General features: G+C 39.0%; 2 protein-coding genes across 3 annotated transcripts in view; one reads left to right on the top strand and one right to left on the bottom strand.

Annotated features, from left to right (window-relative positions):
• The window catches only part of TPST1 (tyrosylprotein sulfotransferase 1), a gene marked incomplete at both ends in the record, with an annotated part of 52,358 nt that extends 47,692 nt beyond the window's left edge, over window positions 1-4,666 (bottom strand). For both annotated transcript variants that reach the window (XM_079719628.1, XM_079719627.1), the window contains one exon: window positions 3,822-4,666. In XM_079719628.1, the coding sequence (XP_079575754.1) occupies window positions 3,822-4,666 (845 nt within the window). The remainder of the gene's footprint in view (window positions 1-3,821) is intronic.
• The window catches only part of SEPTIN14 (septin 14), a gene marked incomplete at both ends in the record, with an annotated part of 572,766 nt that overhangs the window by 38,498 nt on the left and 513,834 nt on the right, over window positions 1-20,434 (top strand). The window lies entirely within an intron of this gene.

The raw sequence follows: 20,434 nt of genomic DNA, 5'->3' as shown, positions 1-20,434 counted from the left end.
CAAAAAGACATGTAGAAATACCTCAATTTTTTTCTACTCTCTATTAGTTTAGAAGAAATAGATCAGCAAGTTCTATACATATTGTTTTTTGGAGCTATCATATTCAAGACTATGATTCAGTTTAATACGAAGTTGAGTAGTATGGTTGAATAATTTATTAAAACAGAACGTAGCATTCAAACATAAAAGTTATAATGCCAGTCACTGGAGAAACTAGAACTACTACTGGAGTTGAACGACTACCTTAAAATATCAAGGATGACTAGTATATCTAAAATTCTAGGGACTTCCCTGGCGGTCCAGTGGTTAAGACCCTGCGCTTCCAATGCGAGGGGTGTGGGTTCAATTCCTGGTTGGGGAACTAAGATCCCATATGCTGCACAGCGTAGCCAAGAAAAATTAATAAGTAAAAAAATAAAATAGAATAAAATCCTACAGTTTTACCTAAGTGCAGAACTAAAGCTAAATTATCAGCCAGTCAAAGCAATCTGTTTTCATCCCTTCTCCACTCATTAAATATTTTGCTTTTATCTTCAATTTTGAAAAGTTTAGCTTATATACACTAATCTCTAATGAAGACTCCCTGGACCATGCCAGAATACAAGTATGCTTTCTTCTATCAAACTCTTTCATAGACGACCCTTATACGTGCTAGCAGGTGACTACCCTACACCTCCTACTCTTCTGTAACTGGAACTGACCAGGGAAGCAAGAGGTGAAATGAAAATAACTGAAAATTCCTAAGCAAAGCAAAAGAATGCTTAACCTTCATAGTTAACAAGATAAGGCAGGTAGAACCATGAAGGCCCTTCTTATTGCTGTCGTCAACAATTTCTGCATCCTGAGCCATCTGGTAATATCTTCAAGCCTTCAAGGCTGCCTAAATAATTTCAGTATTTTTGTACTAAATAATACTAAAATAAGTATTAAAATACTTACTTTAAACAATTTTCCCAGAATAAAAATATTTATAGGAAGGTAAAAGCACACAGGATGATTGACTCTGGGCTATGAATTCCTTATGGTCATGACTCTCAACTAACATGTAATATTTATAACCTGGTACTTACTAATGGAATAAGTCTGTATGTTTTTACCTTATCCCCCAATTAGCTCTTTTTAAGAGCAGGGACTCAGTCTTAAAAGAGGCAGTACAGTTTAGATTAGACCTGCTTCAACCACAGTAGCTCTGCTCTTATCTATTTTATACTGTAATGCTGGGTAAGACTTTGTTTCAAAAAGGAGTTTAAATGTTATTATTTTGCTTTTAAGTTTAAAAACTACTTGCATCTCACTAAAATTAAAAGGACTGACAATACCAAGTGTTGGCAAAGATCTGAAGCAACTAGAACACATTCATGTATAGTATAGTCACACATGAATGGTACAGCCATACATGAATGATACAGACACTCTGGAAAACTGGAAGTATTTGTTAAAGATATATAGATACATAGATAGAGATATCTTATGAGCCATCAATTCTACTCATTTTTATACACCCAAGAGAAATGAAAGCTTATGTCAACCAAAGGTTATGTACAAGAATATGCTTAGCAACTTTACCCATAATTCCCCAAAACTGGAAACATCAAATGTCCATCAATGGAACAATGGATCAATTGTGTTATATTTACATATTGGAATATCACATAGTAATGAAAAAGAATGAACTACTGCTATGTATAATATTCTGGGTGAATCTAAATGTTACATGAAAAAATCCAGGAACAAGATAATAAATAGACATGACTGCATTTATATGAAGTTCAAAAACAAGCAAGACTGTTTTTGAACTTTATATGCAACCTCATATCACCTCTGGTGAAAGAGACTGGAACAGTGGTTACTTTGGGATTTAGGAGGATACTGACTGGGAAGGAGCATAAAGGAGTCTCCTGAGTGCTGGTAATTTTTTTATACCTTTATATGGATGGTGAGAACACAAGTGTGTAGAGATGTAAACATTCATCAAATCGTACACTGAATATTTGTGATTTATTATATACGTTATAGCCTAATTTTAAAAAACTCATATAGTGGCAAGAGTCTTGGAATAGGCTTTGGAGGTTCTAGTCATGGTTCTGCCATATGTGATTCTCGACAAAGCATAAAACCTCACTGGGTCTGCATTCCATATACTACATGCTAAGTAAGGTCTCTTCCCCCTCTAAAAGTCACTGATTCAAAGTTCCTATGAATTTCCTTGGTCTGCATGTTTGCAAAATTTTCTTTTTTCTTTTTTCTTTTTTTTGGCCACGCTGCGCAGCATGCAGGTTCTTAGTTCCCCAACGAGGGATCAAACCTGCGCTCTCTGCAGTGGAAGCGCAGAGTCTTAACCACTGGACCACCAGGGAAGTCCCTGCAAAATTATCTTTTCCTGATTTCCACAGAAATTTAACTTGAGCATATCTCTTTAATCCCTACTTGGAGAGATGGGGGGGTGTTATAGGCTTATTTTATATTAATAGATGGAACTAGCATCAGAATTTCTGGGCCAACATACAAGCATACAAAGTAAAATGCTACCTAGGAATACAGGTGATTAGAAACTAGTGATGCTCTATTATTTGGAAAGAACAGTAAACTGTGATGACATTAGCTAAAGCTGTAATTCTCTTTGAATCAATAAAAATAACCTGGAGCCACTGGAGTGACAATACCTAATAATTTATAATCAATAACTGAAAGCTTGTTGCAGAAAGGTAGCTGTTCCTTTCCAATTACCTATATGAGGAATCAATATTTACTGTACAAGTTCTATACTTTGAAAAAAAATCAAGAAGACATTCCTTGATGGGGCAAGCAGGACACACAAGGGAAGTTCACTGCTTTTTCTTTTCTTTTTTTTTTTTTACAGGGGATATTACTTTTATAAATGGAAAGATAAAAAATAAAATTTAGTCACAGCCAACTTTTCTTCATGAGGAGATGTTACCTGAATTTAACAGTAGTTTTTATATCCTTATATCCTTATTCTAGGTATAAGTCATCAAGTCAGGTTATCAGATCAAGTCAGGCCACCCTAGTCATCACTTCATGAGAAAGGAAGAAAAATATAATGGTTTTAGAAATATTTGAATCCAAGGAACTTCTTGTATGAATTATGGATTAAGCTTCCAAATTTCAGAGATCCTCTAAAATTTTGTAAAAATCAAGGGAAGATGTATCCATCAGATGACAAAAGAAGCACGACATGTAATAAAATGCCATGGGAAAAAGCACTAGCCCATTAAGACCAAAGCATAGATTCTAATTCTGGCCCTGCCATTCAAATTTGAGTAAATCATTTTGATCTTTCTGACTCAGATTTCCTACCTGTAAAATGAAGGGAATGAGTTAGATAATTTTAACCTTTATTTTTCTCTCACTAAAATTTCCTATATGCTGGAATTCACTACATACCAACATGGTAGATGCTTTTCCTCATATTGACCATAATCTACACAAAAGTTAACTATCCTTATTAACGAAAATATCTAGAAATTAAATATCAGAATCCACTAAAATTGAATGATGGACATTAAAGTCTGATGTCCTTTCACTGCTATAAATTGGGTTTGCCTCCATCAAGTACATAAAGGACAATTCATAAATTTAAAAATGAATTAAGTAAATGAAAGGGTCTCTAATGAACCAGCTAGAGAATTTTTTAAAAACTCACTGATGAAGCTCTATTCCAGAAAAGGTCTATAGTTTCCATATACATATATATATTCCATATAGACACACACACACACACACACACACACACACACACACACACACACACTTCTTTATTAGCTGAATATGGTCAAATAAAAAACATAACATCTACTCACTTTGACAGAGATACTCCCCCAGCTTTCCCAATCATCTCTTCATGGTGTAATACTGAGTGGTTCCAAGGAATTTGGAGGAACTTTAAGAGTGTTCTCATCCACCGTTCAGGATGTAAGACAAGTTGCTCATAGTGAACTAACATGCATTTTTTATAGCCAACCTCCATACACTGGTTATACATGGTCTCTATGGCACGATTCCACTTGGTCAAACAGTCCCTATAGCTGTTCAGGTCAAATCCAGCGATTGTAACTTTTCGAGAAATCATTGAATGTACTGATGCCCGGCCATCTCGGACCATCAGGAGAAATTTGGCATTGGGGAATAACCTAGCGAGGTAAGTTAAGGATTTCAGGGCAAAAGGATCTTTATTACATAAGTAAGGGGCTGGCTCCCCATGCTTAACAATGATTTCTAGTAAGAAGGCCTGCATGGCAGAATCCAGCACTTCATCGGTGACACCAGCCTCATCCAGGCGTATTTTCTCTTTACTCGACCGTGACCATATCTGCTTCAGAGCCAGGATTCGAGGAATGACCCTGGTTTCCTCTCCACAGCGAATATCAGGGTGTGCATCTAGCATGGCCCTCATGAGTGTGGTTCCACTCCGAGGCACACCTCCAATAAATATTAAAGGCATATCTTTGTGATAGGCAAAGGTTTTATTGGCTTTGATGTCCAGGCCAGTTCGCACAGTGGTCTTTGTGTTCTCCAATTTGAGGGGCTGGCTACGTTCTTCTATTCGGTGATGGCATTCCATGGCGTGTTGGCCCAAGTAAAATACAGTCACAGAACTAATCACCAGACATGCCAATAGTAAGTTCTGCTTCAGTTTTCCAACCATCTTGATGTGGTTATCTTGCTATTAAACAGATATTTTGCTACAAATGTTTTTCAGAAAACATTCAGGCCATGGAGATTTTACTTCAGAAAGATGATCAATATCTAATAGGAAAAGGAAAAAGTTATTTTACCGTTACATTAAGATTGTTTACAAATTAATCATCAGTTATCACCATGACATTTTAGCTAGAAAGAAGCTGAAGCAGTCTTAAATACACTGATACTCTTAGAATACAAGTATATATAAATACAAGCAAAAATAAATCAATATTTCTAATCAGAAACAGCTTTTCTTAATGTAACAATTCTGAAGCTACAGACCTTGCACAGAATGGAAAAATAAATTATTTCTATAGTGAGTCAAGCAAATATTTAATATTCCCAAGTATGTTTGGAGTCTAACCCAAGGTTCATCTCTGATATTCAGAGTTGCTTCATCCCCAAGAAGCTTCATCCACATTCTACTATAAAGAGAAATTACAGAAGAAATATACAACTTCCAAAGTTTTAACACAGATTCAGTTTATTCATATCTTACAAATTATTTATTTAGGTACTACAGTCCAGATACTTGAGCTTGGCTGAGGATAAACTTTGAAAAGGACAGCAGTGCAGTGACCCCTGCTCTCAGGAAACAAAGTCTCATGGGCAGACAAATATACAATGACAATAAAGTGTGATCAGTGTCTTAGTAGAAATAAGCAAAGGAGACAATGATAGTATAATGAAAAGGCACACAGAGTCTACCTCAGGAAGCTATAAAAGTCGTATATAAGGGCTTCCCTGGTGGCGCAGTGGTTGAGAGTCCGCCTGCCGATGCAGGAGACATGGGTTCGTGCCCTGGTCCGGGAAGATCCCGCGTGCCACGGAGCGGCTGGGCCTGTGAGCCATGGCCGCTGAGCCTGCGCGTCTTGAGCCTGTGCTCCGCAACGGGAGAGGCCACAACAGTGAGAGGCCCGCATACCGCAAAAAAAAAAAAAAAAAAAAGTCGTATATAAAACAAGAGGAAGGAGTACACTAAGCAATAGAAACTTGTGTGCAAAAGCACAATGGCATGACAGAACACAGCATAATCAGGTGACAAGAAGTAGTTCAGGAAAGCTGGTGTATAGGGTGCAAAGAAAACTGTGTGTGTCTGTGATCTAGCCTTATCTAGAATAGATAAGATTTGGGTACACAGAGCATGTAAAAAGACACAGACATGTAAAAGCAAGGGCATGTATGTAAAACATACATACTATGTACATGTAAACTTACCCTGAACTTCAGAGGGGAAGTGTGATGTTTAGTTTTATCTGTCAACTTGGCTAGGCTATGATGCCCAGTGTTTGGTCAAACACCAGTCAAAATGTCTCTGAGAAGGTATATTTTTTAGAAGTGATTAACAATTAAATCAACAGGCTTTGAGTAAAGTAGATTACCCTCCAAAATACAGGTGGACCTCATCCAACAATTGAAGTCCTTAAGAGAAAAGACAAGTTTCCTGAAGAAAAAGGGATTCTCCACAAGACTGCAACACAGAAACCCTGCCTGAGTTTCTAGCCTGCTGCCCTGAGGAATTCAGACTCTAGGCTAACATCAACTCTTACCTGCCGGACTGCTGTATGGATTTCAGAAATACCAGTGCCATAATCACATGAGCCAATTCCTTAAAAACTCTCAGTCATATATATATATACATACATATACATATGAATATCCTGACTGACAGTGAGTACACCTGGGGAAATGACTAACTACACCAGAAAAAGAATACATTCTGAGAGGCTAGATGTCTAGCTGTGAACTAATGAGAAGGTAGGCAATTCTTCTCCCCAAAAAAACAAATTATAAAGAGGAATGAAACTGACAAAACCACCCTTTCAGTCCTCTGGAAATTGACCAAAGGAATACAGCAACCCAAGAAGCATTTATGTTTGAAAAACTGCTCAACGTTCAGTAAGAACAGTGAGAGCTGTGGTATTTGTGCCCAAGACTACTCCCACCCCCACCATCCACCCACTCAGCAGGTACAGAGGTTCTGCAGGGCAGGGCAAACTACAAGGCCTGGAGGCTTTGCTGCTGGAATCAATGGGAGATCACTCAATTTGAACTGGGGCGTAGCACACATGCCTAACTGTGCTGCCAGTGTAAGTGATGCTCCAGGCAGCTGGTGAGCAAGGAGGGTGAAGAGCTCTAGTGGGCTGAGGCTGTAGTCGTGATCAGCAAGCTCGTGGCCAACGCTGAGCTGCATACAGGCAAACAGGAGACACGAAAGGATCAAGTGGAAAGTAAACACCAGGGCAGATTTGAGAACAGCCTGAACTTTGAACGTGTTCCTCTGCCCCACACGCAGATCCACTGGCAGAGGACAAGTCTTATTGCCTCAATATGTTTGAGCACAACCGCTGTCCACTAAGCTATGCCGACAGGGGGGGCAAACCACAAGAAAGCCATGCTTAAAAATGAAAACAACTGTGTGTGTGTGTGTGTGTATGTATCTGAGCAGCTACATCAGCATACATTTATATGAAATGTTCACATCTGGCAAATTTCCAGAGACAGAAAGCATGGGGTGGAAGCAGGAACTTATGGCAAACAGGCATGAGGGGACTTTTTCCAGTGATGAAAATGTTCTAAAACTGGACTGTTGTGATAGTTGCACAACTCTATAAAATCTACTAAAAATCACTGAATTGTACCCTTACAATGAGTTAAGTTTTATGGTATATGTTACACCTCAGTACAGCTGGTTTTTCTTTTTTTGAAGAATACACTCAAAGAAATATTTTTTGAGAGTCTCAGTAGGATACAACAGTCAAGATCTGGTTTTTGTTTACTCATGTATTCATTCCTTTAGCCACATATCTGAAGACATATTATTGTGCCAGGCACTGTACTTTATTATAAAGCTGCAACAAAGAACCACAAAGTGAGAAGAGGTTGAGATTAGAAGATCAGCTTGATAAGAAAAGACTGCAAAGAAAAAAACATTAATTAAGATAATTGGTAGCAATAAAGCATTGAAATATCTATGCAGAAAACTGTATCCATGATGTAGAAGGCACACTTAAGATGTTACACCAGTATTTAATTTAAAAGGGAGTAAGTGGGAAGGAACGAAAACAATGGAGAGAAAAGAGAGTAATAGAGAAAATGGAGAATTAAGATTAAACCTCAGAAAAATAACATTTTGGTTAAAGAAACTAAAACTGTATTACAAGCACAAAGGGGAAAAAAACCTTTTGGAAATAGAAAAAAGACATTAGTCTATTCAAGTGAGGGCCTACCTTTCAAGCAAAACAATGACAATAAACCCAATCTGGAAACATCCTGGCAATTTCAAATATGGCAATTTCAAATTTCAAATATAGTTCAATTTCAAATGTGAAAGAAACAGTTCTTCAGGCTTCCAAACAGAAAAAGAAAATAAGGACCATAGGACCAAAAAACAAGCTGGCATTAGATGTCTCTACAACATTAAATGCTTATCCTCTGGTTTCCTTGTAAGATACCTTTCCTTATTTTTCAAATTTGCTATGATGAACATGTGTTACCTTTCTAAGTGAGAAAAGAAAAACCAATATTTAAAAAATAATAGAGGGCTTCCCTGGTGGTGCAGTGGTTAAGAATCTGCCTGCCAATGCAGGGGACACGGGTTCGAGCCCTGGTCCGGGAAGATCCCACATGCCATGGAGCAACTAAGCCCATGCGCCACAACTACTGAGCCTGCGCTCTAGAGCCAGCAAGCCATGAATACTGAGCCCACATGCCATGACTACTGAGCCCATGTGCCACAACTACTGAAGCCCGTGCACCTAGAGCCCATGCTCTGCAACAAGAGAAGCCACTGCAATGAGGAGCCCATGCATCACAACAAAGAGTAGCCCCCGCTCACAGCAACTAGAGAAAGCCCGCGCACAGCAACGAAGACCCAAGGCAGCCAAAACTAAATAAATTTATTAAAAAATAATAATAGGAATAGCCTTTCTTAAAAATTGACAGGTAAAGATCTGAAGAATGAGTAGGAACTAGGTAAAGAGTGAAAAGAAGAGCATTCTAAGCAAAAGTAAATGGATACGCAAAAGCCCTGCAATAGAAAGGCATTTTAAAGCTTTCAGGGACTTCCCTGGCAGTCCAGTGGTTAAGACTCTGTGCTTCCAATGCAGGGGGCACGGGTTCGATCCCTAGTCGGGAACTAAGATCCCACATGCCACACGGTGCAGCCAAAAAAAAAAAAAGTTTTCAAAGAGCAGGCTAAGGCAGTAAGCAAGAGAGAAAGTGAGTGAGAGATGAAACTAGAAAAATGGGCAGGGGTCAGTTCATAAATCTTGTGAGTCAGGTTAGGGATATAAAATTTTACCATAGATGCAATCAGATGTGACTGATTTAAAGATTCTAAGCAGTGAGTTACTTAATCCTATTTAGGTTTATACAATCTCACTCTGGCCAAAACTATCTTGAAAAACAACAATGTTGGAAGATTCACAATTCCCAATTTCAAAACTTACTACAAAGTGATAGTAATGAAGACAATGCAATACTGACAGAAAAACAGGCATACAGATGAATGGAAGTCCAGAAATAAACTGTTACATTTATGGTCAACTGACTTTTGACAAGGGTGCCAAGATAACTGAGTGAGGAAAGAGCACTCTTTTCAACAAATGATGCTGGGACAACTGGACATCCACATGCAAAAGAATGAAGTTGAATACCTATTCACAAAAATTTACTCAAAATGAGCTAGAGACCTAAAAGTAAGAGCTAAAACTATAAAATTCTTAGAAGAAAAGTGTAAATCTTTGTGGCTGTGCGTTAGGCCACAGTTTCATAGATACAACACCAAAAGTACAAGAGACAAAGAAAAAACAGATAAATTGGACTTCATCAAAATTTAAAATATTTGTGCTTCAAAGGACAATATCCTAAAAGGGAAAGACAAACCAAAAAAATGGGAGAACATATATGTAAATCATATATCCAATAAGGGACTTGTAACCAGAATATATAAAGAACTTACAATTCAACAAGATGGACAAATAACCCAATAAAATATGGACAAAAACTCTAAATAGACACTTCTCCAAAGAAGATATACAATAGTTAATTAGCACATGAAAAGATGCTCAACAATGTTAGTCTTCAGGAAAATGCAAATCAAAACCAAAATGAGATACCACTTCAAACCCACTAGATGGCAACAAAAAAAACACAGACAATATAAAGTGTCGGTGAAGATGTGGAGAAACTGAAACCCTCATATACTGTCAGTGTGTGGAACTGCAAACTGGCGGGGGCACAGTCACTTTAGAAAACAGTTCGGCAGTTCCTCAAAAGGTTAAGAGTTACCATATGATCCAGCAATTCCACCCAAGAGAATTGAATACATGTGTCTACACAAAAACTTGTACACAAATTTCACGGCATCATTATTCATAGCCAAAAATAAGCAACAACCCAAATGCCCACTAACTGATAAATGAGTAAACAATATATGGTATATCCATGCAACAGAGTATTACTAAGCCATAAAAAGGAGTACTGATACATGTCACAATTTGGATGAACCTTAAAAATATTATGCTAATTGACTGAAATAACTCATAAAAGATCACATATTGTATGATCCCATTTATATGAAATGTCCAGAAAAGGCAAATCTGTAGAGACAGAAAAATTAGTAGTTGTCTGGGGCTGAGGGAAGAAGATGGAAACAACTACCATGTTTTTTTTGTTTTTTTAAATAAATTTATTTATTTTTATTTAGTTAGTTAGTTTTGGCTATGTTGGGTCTTCGTGCTGTGCACGGGCTTTCTCTAGTTGCGGCAAGTGGGGGCTACTCTTCATTGCGATGCGCGGGCTTCTCACTGCAGTGGCTTCTCTTGTTGCAGAGAATGGCCTCTAGAGTGCGCGGGCTTCAGTAGATGCAGCACACGGGCTCAGTAGTAGTGGCTCGTGGGCTCTAGAGCGCAGGCTCAGTAGTTGTGGCACACAGGCTTAGTTGCTCTGCGGCATGTGAGATCTTCCTGGAGCAGGGATCGAACCCGTGTCCCCTGCAATGGCAGGTGGATTCTTTACCACTGTGCCACCAGGGAAGCCCATACCATGTTTTTTGTTTGTTTTTTAATAAATTTATTTATTTATTCATTCATTCATTCATTCATTCATTCATTTATTTTTGCTGTGTTGGGTCTTCATTGCCGTGCACAGGCTTTCTCTAGTTGCAGTGAGCAGGGGCTACTCTTCCTTGCAGTGCGCGGGCTCATTGTCGTGGCTTCTCTTGTTGCAGAGCATGGGCCCCAGGTGCGCAGGCTTCAGTAGTTGTGGTACGTGGGCTCAGAAGTTGTGGCTTGCAGGCTCTGGAGCTCAGGCTCAGTAGTTGTGGCGCACGGGCCCAGCTGCTCCGCGGCATGAGGGATCTTCCTGGGCCAGGGCTCGAATCTGTGTCCCCTGCACTGGCAGGCAGATTCCTAACCACCGCGCCACCAGGGAAGCCCATGTGTTTTTTTTTGGGGGGTGATGAAAATGTTCTAAATCCAGGTTGTGGGAAAATTTATGGTGTGTGGATTACGTGTCAATAATACTCTTTTTTTAAAAAAACGACTACACGCTTATTAGGATGGCTCAAATAAAAAATGCTGACAGACAGTATCAAGTGCTGACAAATATGAGGAGCAACTGGCTCTCACACATTGCTGGGAATGCACAATGGTACATCCAGAGTCTGGTAGATTCTGATGACCGATATGAGAAAAGAATCTAAAAAAGAGTGGATATATGTATATGTATAACTGATTCAATTTGCTGTACAGCAGAGACTAACACAACATTGTAAATCAACTATACTCCAATAAAATTTTTTTTAAAAAGTCTGGTAGAGTCTAATAAATGTAAACGTACACTTACCATACAACCCAACAAGTGCACTCCTGAGCATCTGTCCTAGAGAAATGAAACCTACATTCACATAAAACCTGCACATGAATATAGCAGCTCTATTCATAATCACCAAAAACTGAAAACAAACCAAATGTCCCTCAATGGGTAAATTTGGATAAACTGTGCTACATCCACTTCTGGAATACTATCCAGCAGTAAAAAGGAACAAATTCTTGATACATGCAACAATTTGAATGAACCTCAAGGCATTATGCTGAGTGAAAGAAGCCAGTCTCAAAATGATTCTACTTATAAAATATTCTTGAAAAGACAAAACTACATCACTGGATGCCAGAGGACTAAGTATAAAGGGATATAATACAAGTTTTCTGGGATGACGGAACTGTTCTGTATCCTGATTGTGGTAGTCGTTACATGAATCAATATATGTATGAAAATTCACAGAACTATGCACCAGAAAAAAGTCAATTTTACTGTATAACAATTTTTAAAACAAAAAAAATTTTTAAATCAAGAGAAATTTGAGGGGAAACATGGGGGGAGGAGAAGACAGATGACAGGAGAAGACCAAGAAGAGGAGAGCTTGTGACTCTAAATCTTCCAATTAATGTTTCTGATTAACATTATTTAGTGGTGATAGATTCAGTGGTGATAGGAAGACATTAAGTAAATAACAGGTTTTACTGAGAAAAGTAGAGAAATGATCCTAGAAAAATGATCCCCGTATTTTCCATTTTATGAACATTTAAATGATATAAATTCATTTAAATACAAACAAAGCAAACAAAACTCATTTAATGAAGCAAAGAGGAATGCTCTTTAACTCTAGTCAATTTCATTTTATAGTTATACAGGAATGATTCCTCTAGTACGTTCGTTTGTTTGGGGGGTTGCATAATGAATATTGCATGAGAGAAAAGCAGTGATCACTAAGAAATCACCCTGAAATTGCAAAGCTTTTTGATAAAATTTAGTACTATACATACTTTACATTTAACTTACCAACATCTGACATATGTCAGAATCCAATAGGTGACAAATGAGTCAACTTCATTCAAAACTTACATGAACAATTTAGAATTCAATTGTACAAAAACAACATAACTACTTCTCTGAAAACTTCCCCAAGCACAAATTAGATACAAAATAGAATTCACCAATCAAAAGTTAACATGATAGACCTTTAAGTTACTATAGTAGCAACCAACAGTATCTGATAACTTCCCATTAAAATACCCCAAATTCCCAGTAAAATATATAAAAAGACAAAAATTGGAAATATATTATGAATGTATTTCCTTGTCCAGAAACATACTTGTAAATCATTTTCATGACTGCATAATACTTTACTGAAAAGGCTTTACCAATGTTTATTTGGCCAATTCTGTATTATTACTTACTTGTTTCTAAATTTTTGTGATAAATATTCTTGCATGTACAAACATCTTTGCACACATGATTATTTTCTACTCTGAATTTTTAAAAGAGGAATTGCTAGGTCAAAGGGTGTGAGATGTGCTTGATTTCAAAGCATTTAATACATATTTGATTTACCTCTTTCTCATACCCTACATCCAAATCTGACAAAAATTCTACCGGCTCTTTCTTCAAAATGTAGTCAGAATCCCACCACTTCTCAACACTTCCACTAGGACTGCCAGATTCTCTCACCAGGATTTCTGAAAGGTATCTTTACTTCTTCTCCTGCCCCCTAGAGTCTATTCTCAACTCAACAGCCAAAGAGATTTTTTTCAAAACTTAAGTCAGAACACGTCATTTCTCTGTTCAAAGCCTGGTATTATTTTTCAAAATGGTCTTGAAAAGGCTTATCTTAAGGCATCCAACACTAAATTTCTCTGTCTCTTTCTACTGATTCTGTCAATAGGCATCAAAAGCAGCACTGATTGAAGTCAGGCTAATATATCATTATCCCAAAAAAGTCTGTGGTTCAAAGTGAAATAATTGAGAAGGTACCTCTTCACATTAGAGGTTTAATAAGGACTCAAATGAAGGCAACTTCCCCTTTACTAAGGGACAATTTAGGGAAAAAGAAAACCCTGCCATACATCCCATCATACTTGAAAGCTGTGTCAATTAACATAATTTGGGGTAATTTTTTTCAAGCCTTAATTCCTGTTGCATTTTTTTTATTAGTTTCTGCTTTATAACAAAGTGAATCAGTCATACATATATATCTGTTCCCACATCCCCTCCCTCATGCATCTCCCTCCCTCCCTCCTGTTGCATTTTAAATTAAACACTGAGACTTCCCTGATGGCACAGGGTTAAGAATCCCGCTGCCAATGCAGGGGACGCAGGTTCGAGCCCTGGTCTGGGAAGATCCCACATGCCGCAGAGTAACTGAGCCCGTGTGCCACAACTACTGAGCCTGCACTCTAGAGCCCACGAGCCACAGCTACTGAGCCCACGTGCCACAACTACTGAAGCCCGTGCGTCTAGAGCCTGTGCTCCACAATGAGAAGCCACCACAAGGAGAAGCCCACGCACTGCAATGGAGAGTAGCCCCCACTCACCACAACTAGAGAAAGCCCGCATGCAGCAATGAAGACCCAACACAGCCAAAAATAAACAAATAAATAAATTTATTTAAAAAATAAATTAATTAAACACTGTCTCCCCCAACACACTTAGGGGAAAAAAGTATGTTCTATCTTCCCTTCAAGATGTTTGAAAGCAAGTAAGACAGTGGTCAAAGGCCTTGTAAGGGATACGAAAAAGGAAAAGAAGAGGATTCTTGGCTTCCCCAGAAACATTCTCATTACTTTCATTCATTCACTCATTCATTCATTCATTCAGGCTGCACCAGGTCTTAGTTGCGGCACATGGGATCTTCGTTGCGGCATGCAGAATCTTCATTACAGCATGAGAGCTTCTTAGTTGCCGCATGCAGACTCTTAGTTGTGGTATGCAAACTCTTCAGTCCTGCAGCATGCATGCGGAATCTAGTTCACTGACCAGGGTCTGAACCCGGCCCCTTGCATTGGGAGCACAGAGTCTTACCCACTGGACCACCAGGGAAGTCCCTCATTACTTTTTCACTAAGTATATGAAGCCTAATTTTCTGTCTTTAGATGTTTCTTAACTTGAAGAATCATAGAGCATGACTGCTAAAAGGGGCCTTTACGTCATTTGGTCCAACGCTCTCATTTTACAGACATAGAAACTGAGGCCCAAGTAGCACATTCTCCTCAACACCTCTCTAAATCTTACCTCCTCTTCAAAGGTCACTCTTCATTTTACTGTGTATATTTTACTTACTCCCAAAGATTTTAAACTCCTGAAGCTCAGAGACCTTGTCTATGTTCCGTCCCCTACCACAGCATGCTTAACAGAGCACCAGGTCACAGAGTACACTGAGTCTTCAAAATGTAAAAGTAAACTAATCAAACTGGGAAGAAAATGTCTATGGAAGAGAGATGTTGTAGAGCTTGAGGTCTCTACTCAGGTCTCAATACTGATTCTTCTCAAATTCTTGAAAAAAGTCGTCCTATAATTTAAGAAGAAAGTACAGTAAAAGTTTGTCTGACCATTACCCTTATATATTTGACCACTGTCTACATGCGCACGCACGAATACACACACACACACCAGCCTCTTTCCAATATCTTAAAGTCCACGTCACTGTATTTTCAGACAAGTAGTATCAATATTTTCTCAATTGGGACGTTTACAAAGCTGAGGCTGTGCTAGAAGGAAACACTAGAAAGTTCAGTCTCATTTTTGTCTCCAGTAGAAGGAAAAAGCACTGAAACACAGCAACAAACATATCTGAAAAATTACTATTAATAAGACTGCTCTTTCCCAGCAAGCCAAATGAAAGACTCCCAGAAATAATGCTCTAGAGAAGAAGAGAATGATGACATTATACTTCCATGCTTAGATCTCTGTAAATTTCATAAAGATTTCTAATCAAAAACAGTGTCAGTGAACAAACATAGGGGTGTAAGAGGTTGGTAGTCAGCAGACCATTTTCAACACTCAGCGCATATACACAGACCCAGGCACATGCACTCATGACCACATTCCTTACACCCTGCTTTTATAGTCAGGAAAGTAGCCATGTGCTACGTACAAAGAGATGCTGGGTAAATTTCCCAGCAAAAGATAAATTATAGGAATGTAACAATCCCCTAAATGCTTTCTTTCCTTTATTAATCATTAGCTCCTTGCTTCCCATGCCAACCAACGTGGCAAATGGCAACACCCAGTGACACTTTGCCTTCTGTCTAAAGTCCAATTTATAGCTGTTTTCTCTATCTGCTTCCAGCTTTTTTAGCAAAAGGAAAAATAACTGTATCGTGTGCTTGAACTTGCCAATTAATAAGTGTCCAGGGTTTAATTTGAATGACAGCTTTGCATTCAGCAGAACTTCAAATAAACCCACTGTTGTAAAACCAATCCTTATGTCACCTCATGGTCAGAGTACCAACATGGGAACATCTTTTCCTAGCCACACCCTGGGGGCTGGCACTAAAACCACTGACAACAAATGTAAGAAAAATACAGTACACACAGCTGACGATCTTTGGGAGTCTGCTGGGACCCATCTTCATAAAGGAGCAGTGTACTGGAATTTTGTTTCCAATAAACCCCATGGTCAGGAGGGAAAAGAGCTGGTCAAATACTAAGAACTGGACCTAATGCCTAGGACACAAACAGAGACAAGAGCACAAGTTAAACTCAAGCACATTTTTAAAAGTTCAAATTAAATGAAACGATGTCTGGGAATTACTTCAAAAATATCTGAAGGCAGATGTGGCGGGGGGAGGAAGGGTTTATATGAAATTAGATGCCTACGAGTTAGTAACTGTTGAAGCTGAGCGATGAGTACTTGAGGGCTCAGTGTAATTTTATGTTTTTGCATATGTTTGAAATTTTTCATAATACAGAGTTGAATGAAATAAAACAAAATAAAAAGTTTAAGTTAGTAAGTTCTAACCTTCTCAGACCTATAAATCAGAGGGCCATTGTAGGCTAACCATTCCTATCCTAGATTCTTCACTCATGTTTATCATCTGTTTATTTATTTATTTATTTATTTTGCTGTACGCGGGCCTCTCACTGTTGTGGCCTCTCCCGTTGCGGAGCACAGGCTCCGGACGCGCAGGCTCAGCGGCCATGGCTCACGGGCCCAGCCGCTCCGCGGCATGTGGGATCTTCCCCGACCGGAGCACGAACCCGTGTCCCCTGCATCGGCAGGCGGACTCTCAACCACTGCGCCACCAGGGAAGCCCTATCGTCTGTTTAAATCATCCATGAGAGGGAGCACAAAGAAAAGAAAAAACAAATTTGTTCAAATCATATACTCTCATTCAGTTATTCAATTATGCAATTTTTCCACCAACCTCCCAAGTTTTAGAATTAAAAGTAACTAGAATAGGTAAAGGAGAAAAGAAGATGGCATTGAAATAATGTAAAGGCAGTCTAGTATATTAGTCAGAAGACGTGGGCTCTAGTCTCAAATCCATTTTTTCTTAGCCATATGGAACTAGATAAATCACTGAGCATCAAGTCTCTCATTCATAAAACAGGAATAATGATAATCAAGCTCTTTTCCACATGTAATCAGAGTAGAAATTACAAGAAGACTGGAAAGAAAATGCAAAGATAAAAGAATGCCTGCAAGTTCTCTTTGCTTTCACAGTGCTGCTGTGGCCATCAGGTGGATAACATGTGAAAGGACCTTTAAAGAACACGGGCCTGTAGCACCCTTCAGACACTGGCTCCTGTTCTTCCACCAACTTCACCCCTTGGCACTCCTCCCATGAAGCCTGCCCCCTTCAGGACCACCCCTCATTCAAACGAGGCACCTTCACACACACCTGGCCTCTGCTCATGCTGCTGCCTCCTGTATCAAGCCCCTTTCTCTCTTTTACACACGCCTCCTCGGGGCTCTTTACTCATCCCCCTCACCCCCCAAATCAATTTTTCCCTCTTCTGTAACCTCAAGCACTTGGTAAAAACACATTGGCTTGCATGCTCATGCACTGTATTGTGGTTAGTTTACCCCACTAAACTATAAGCTCCTTTAAAGCACAAATTTTAAAAAATAAAAAAGCACAAATTAAAACCCATTCATCATTCATGCAGTGGGTGCATTATTATCAAATAAAATATAAAGCAAGGAATTTATAGATGAATCAGCACCTAGTGAAATCTCTCTTAAATCTCCTTAACATGCTTACAGAGTCATCTGAAACAAATAATATCAAAAATGAAAAACGAACTACAAATAAAACCAAAGTAATCTGGAGGCCATGACAAAATTTTGCAATCCCAGTCATTATTCCAACAGGATTTTTAAATTGAATCTACAAAATTCATAGCAGATGGGAAAAATAGCTTTTCCAAGACTTTGGAAAGAGCCAAACAGATATTAAGGTATTAACAAAAATATTTTAACTGTTATGATACTAATAGTAATCGGTGGCACAAAATAGAAAGCCCAGGAAAAAAAAAACAGCCTCATCTATGTACACAAATTTAATATGTATCAGAAGCAAGCATCACAAAACAGTCACAAAACATTAATTTATGGTATTGGGTTCCCTCATCCATACTCCTATACTCATCCTGCTTCATCTACAGCTACCCCCTATTTATTTTCTGATGCCTCACAAATCTACCTGCAACCAAAACTTCTATGCTAAACCCCGAGACCTGACCATTCAAAGGCCAAGGGACAAATTCTATCTGAATGTTCCACTGGGCCTGTCAAATTCAAAGAACACCAAATGGAACATATCTTCCCTAGTAAATCAATCCTCCTCTTCATTTTCCTCTACTGGTAAATGAACCACTTCCTCCCAAATGCTTAAGCTAAAAATCTGGGAGCATTTATGTAGTTTCTCCCTTAACCTCTCCATACACAACAGGTATAAGTCCTGTCAATTCTTCCTCCTTCATAGCTCTTGAATCAATTCTCCTCCCTTTTCTTCCTCTGCTGGTATGGCTTTAATTCTCATCCTCATCTTATTCTCAAGGATAACTCCACAGCCTACTGACTGGTACTTTCTGACTTCCTTTAATCAGTTCATTCACTATCCTGTTTCAGGAGTGATTTTTTTTTCAAGTTTATTTTATTTATTTATTTTTGGCTGCGTTGGGTCTTTGTTGCTGCGCACGGGCTTTCTCTAGTTGCGGTGAGCAGGGGCTACTCTTCATTGCAGTGCACAGGCTCCTCAGTGCAGTGGCCTTTCCTGTTGTGGAGCACAGGCTCTAGGTGCATGGGCTTCATTAGTTCTGGCATGTTGGCTCAGTAGTTGTGGCTCTCGGGCTCTAGAGCTCAGGCTCAGTAGTTGTGGAGCACCGGCTTAGCTGCTCTGTGGCACGTGGGATCTTCCTGGACCAGGGATTGAACCCGTGCCCCCTGCACTGGCAGGCGGATTCTTAACCACTACACCACCAGGGAAGCCCCCAAGAGTGATCCATCTAAAATGTAAATATACTTATGACACTCCCCTAGTTAAAACCCTTCAATGACTTTCTACTTCTTGGTACGCGGGCCTCTCACTGTTGTGGCCTCTCCCGTTGTGGAGCACAGGCTCCGGACGCGCAGGCTCAGCGGCCGTGGCTCACGGGCCCAGCCGCTCCGCGGCATGTGGGATCTTCCCGGACCAGAGCACGAACCCGTGTCCCCTGCATCGGCAGATGGACTCTCAACCACTGCGCCACCAGGGAAGCCCGACTTTCTACTTCTTTCAAAAAAATCCTTACCATAACATAAGGCCTTTCATGATACAGCCCTTGCCTGCCCCTCAGCCTCGTATTACTCCTCATCACCAACTCCCCTACATACACACACACACACACACACACACACACACACGCACACACGCACACTCACTCAAAGCTGCCTTCATCTTCAACAACGTGCAGCATCTCTTACTCACAACTCCCATTCATCCTTCAATATTAGGTTTCAATACTATCTCTTCTAGGAAGCTTTCCTGACAGCTCTCTGCCTCATATGACACAGTTGTTCTTCCTAGTGCTCTTGGACTTACCCATATCTTATTTCTTCTAATTTGTCTGTTTTTTTCAGTAGATTGTGAACTCCTTGAAAGTAAGGACTTTTGAATGAGTTAATGGATTCTTGATTGCCAATAAGTTAATGTAACTAGATTCTGAGTGTAATTTGTTGTGAGTTCTTGGAAGGTACTGACTATATCTTATCCTTTTCAGTTTTCCCCATAGCATATAACATAAAATGCTACATGCATATTGACCACTCAGTAAATATGCAATGAGTGACCCCACTAAAACTTTCTTTCTCACTAAAATCCTAGACAGCTAACTCTTTCCTATAATTAGAATACTGGTCTTTCCTCCTGATTCCAGTGTTAAAATACGGATCGACTATATTCAGAAAGACTGCAGTACAAAGTTCACCACTTGTTTTTCCCCCCTCTGGCCCTTGCTCTTCTAATCCACCTTCTTTATTGATCAGTCTATTTCATCTGCCTCTATCATTTCACACTCTCATTAACGAATAAATCAGAATCTTATTTTTTTTGTACTCCCTTAGACTCACTGCAACAAACCAGAAGTTAAAGTTACATTTCTGTCCTAGAATCATTTTACACATAAGAAAAGTGAAGCTCAGAAAGAATAAGTAACTTACTTAAGGTATCAATACTTGGCAAATTGTTGACCAAGTTCCCAGACATTAGACTTGGCATGAACAAAAAGTGGTGTATGCAACATATGGTGCAAATGAAGTGAATTTAAGAACCTGATAGTGTTATAAGGCTTTCATTAGCATATGGTTTAAAAAATGTACCTAGCTTTTGTTTTTTAATAAATTTATTTATTTATTTATTTATTTATTTATTTATTTATTTATTTATGGCTTTGTTGGGTCTTT

Source organism: Hyperoodon ampullatus (genome assembly GCF_949752795.1).
Source record: "Hyperoodon ampullatus genome assembly, chromosome: 14".
Taxonomy (NCBI): Eukaryota; Metazoa; Chordata; class Mammalia; order Artiodactyla; family Ziphiidae; genus Hyperoodon; species Hyperoodon ampullatus.
The sequence above is the reverse complement of the archived record's forward strand: the minus strand, read 5'-3'. Positions and strand labels throughout refer to the sequence as shown.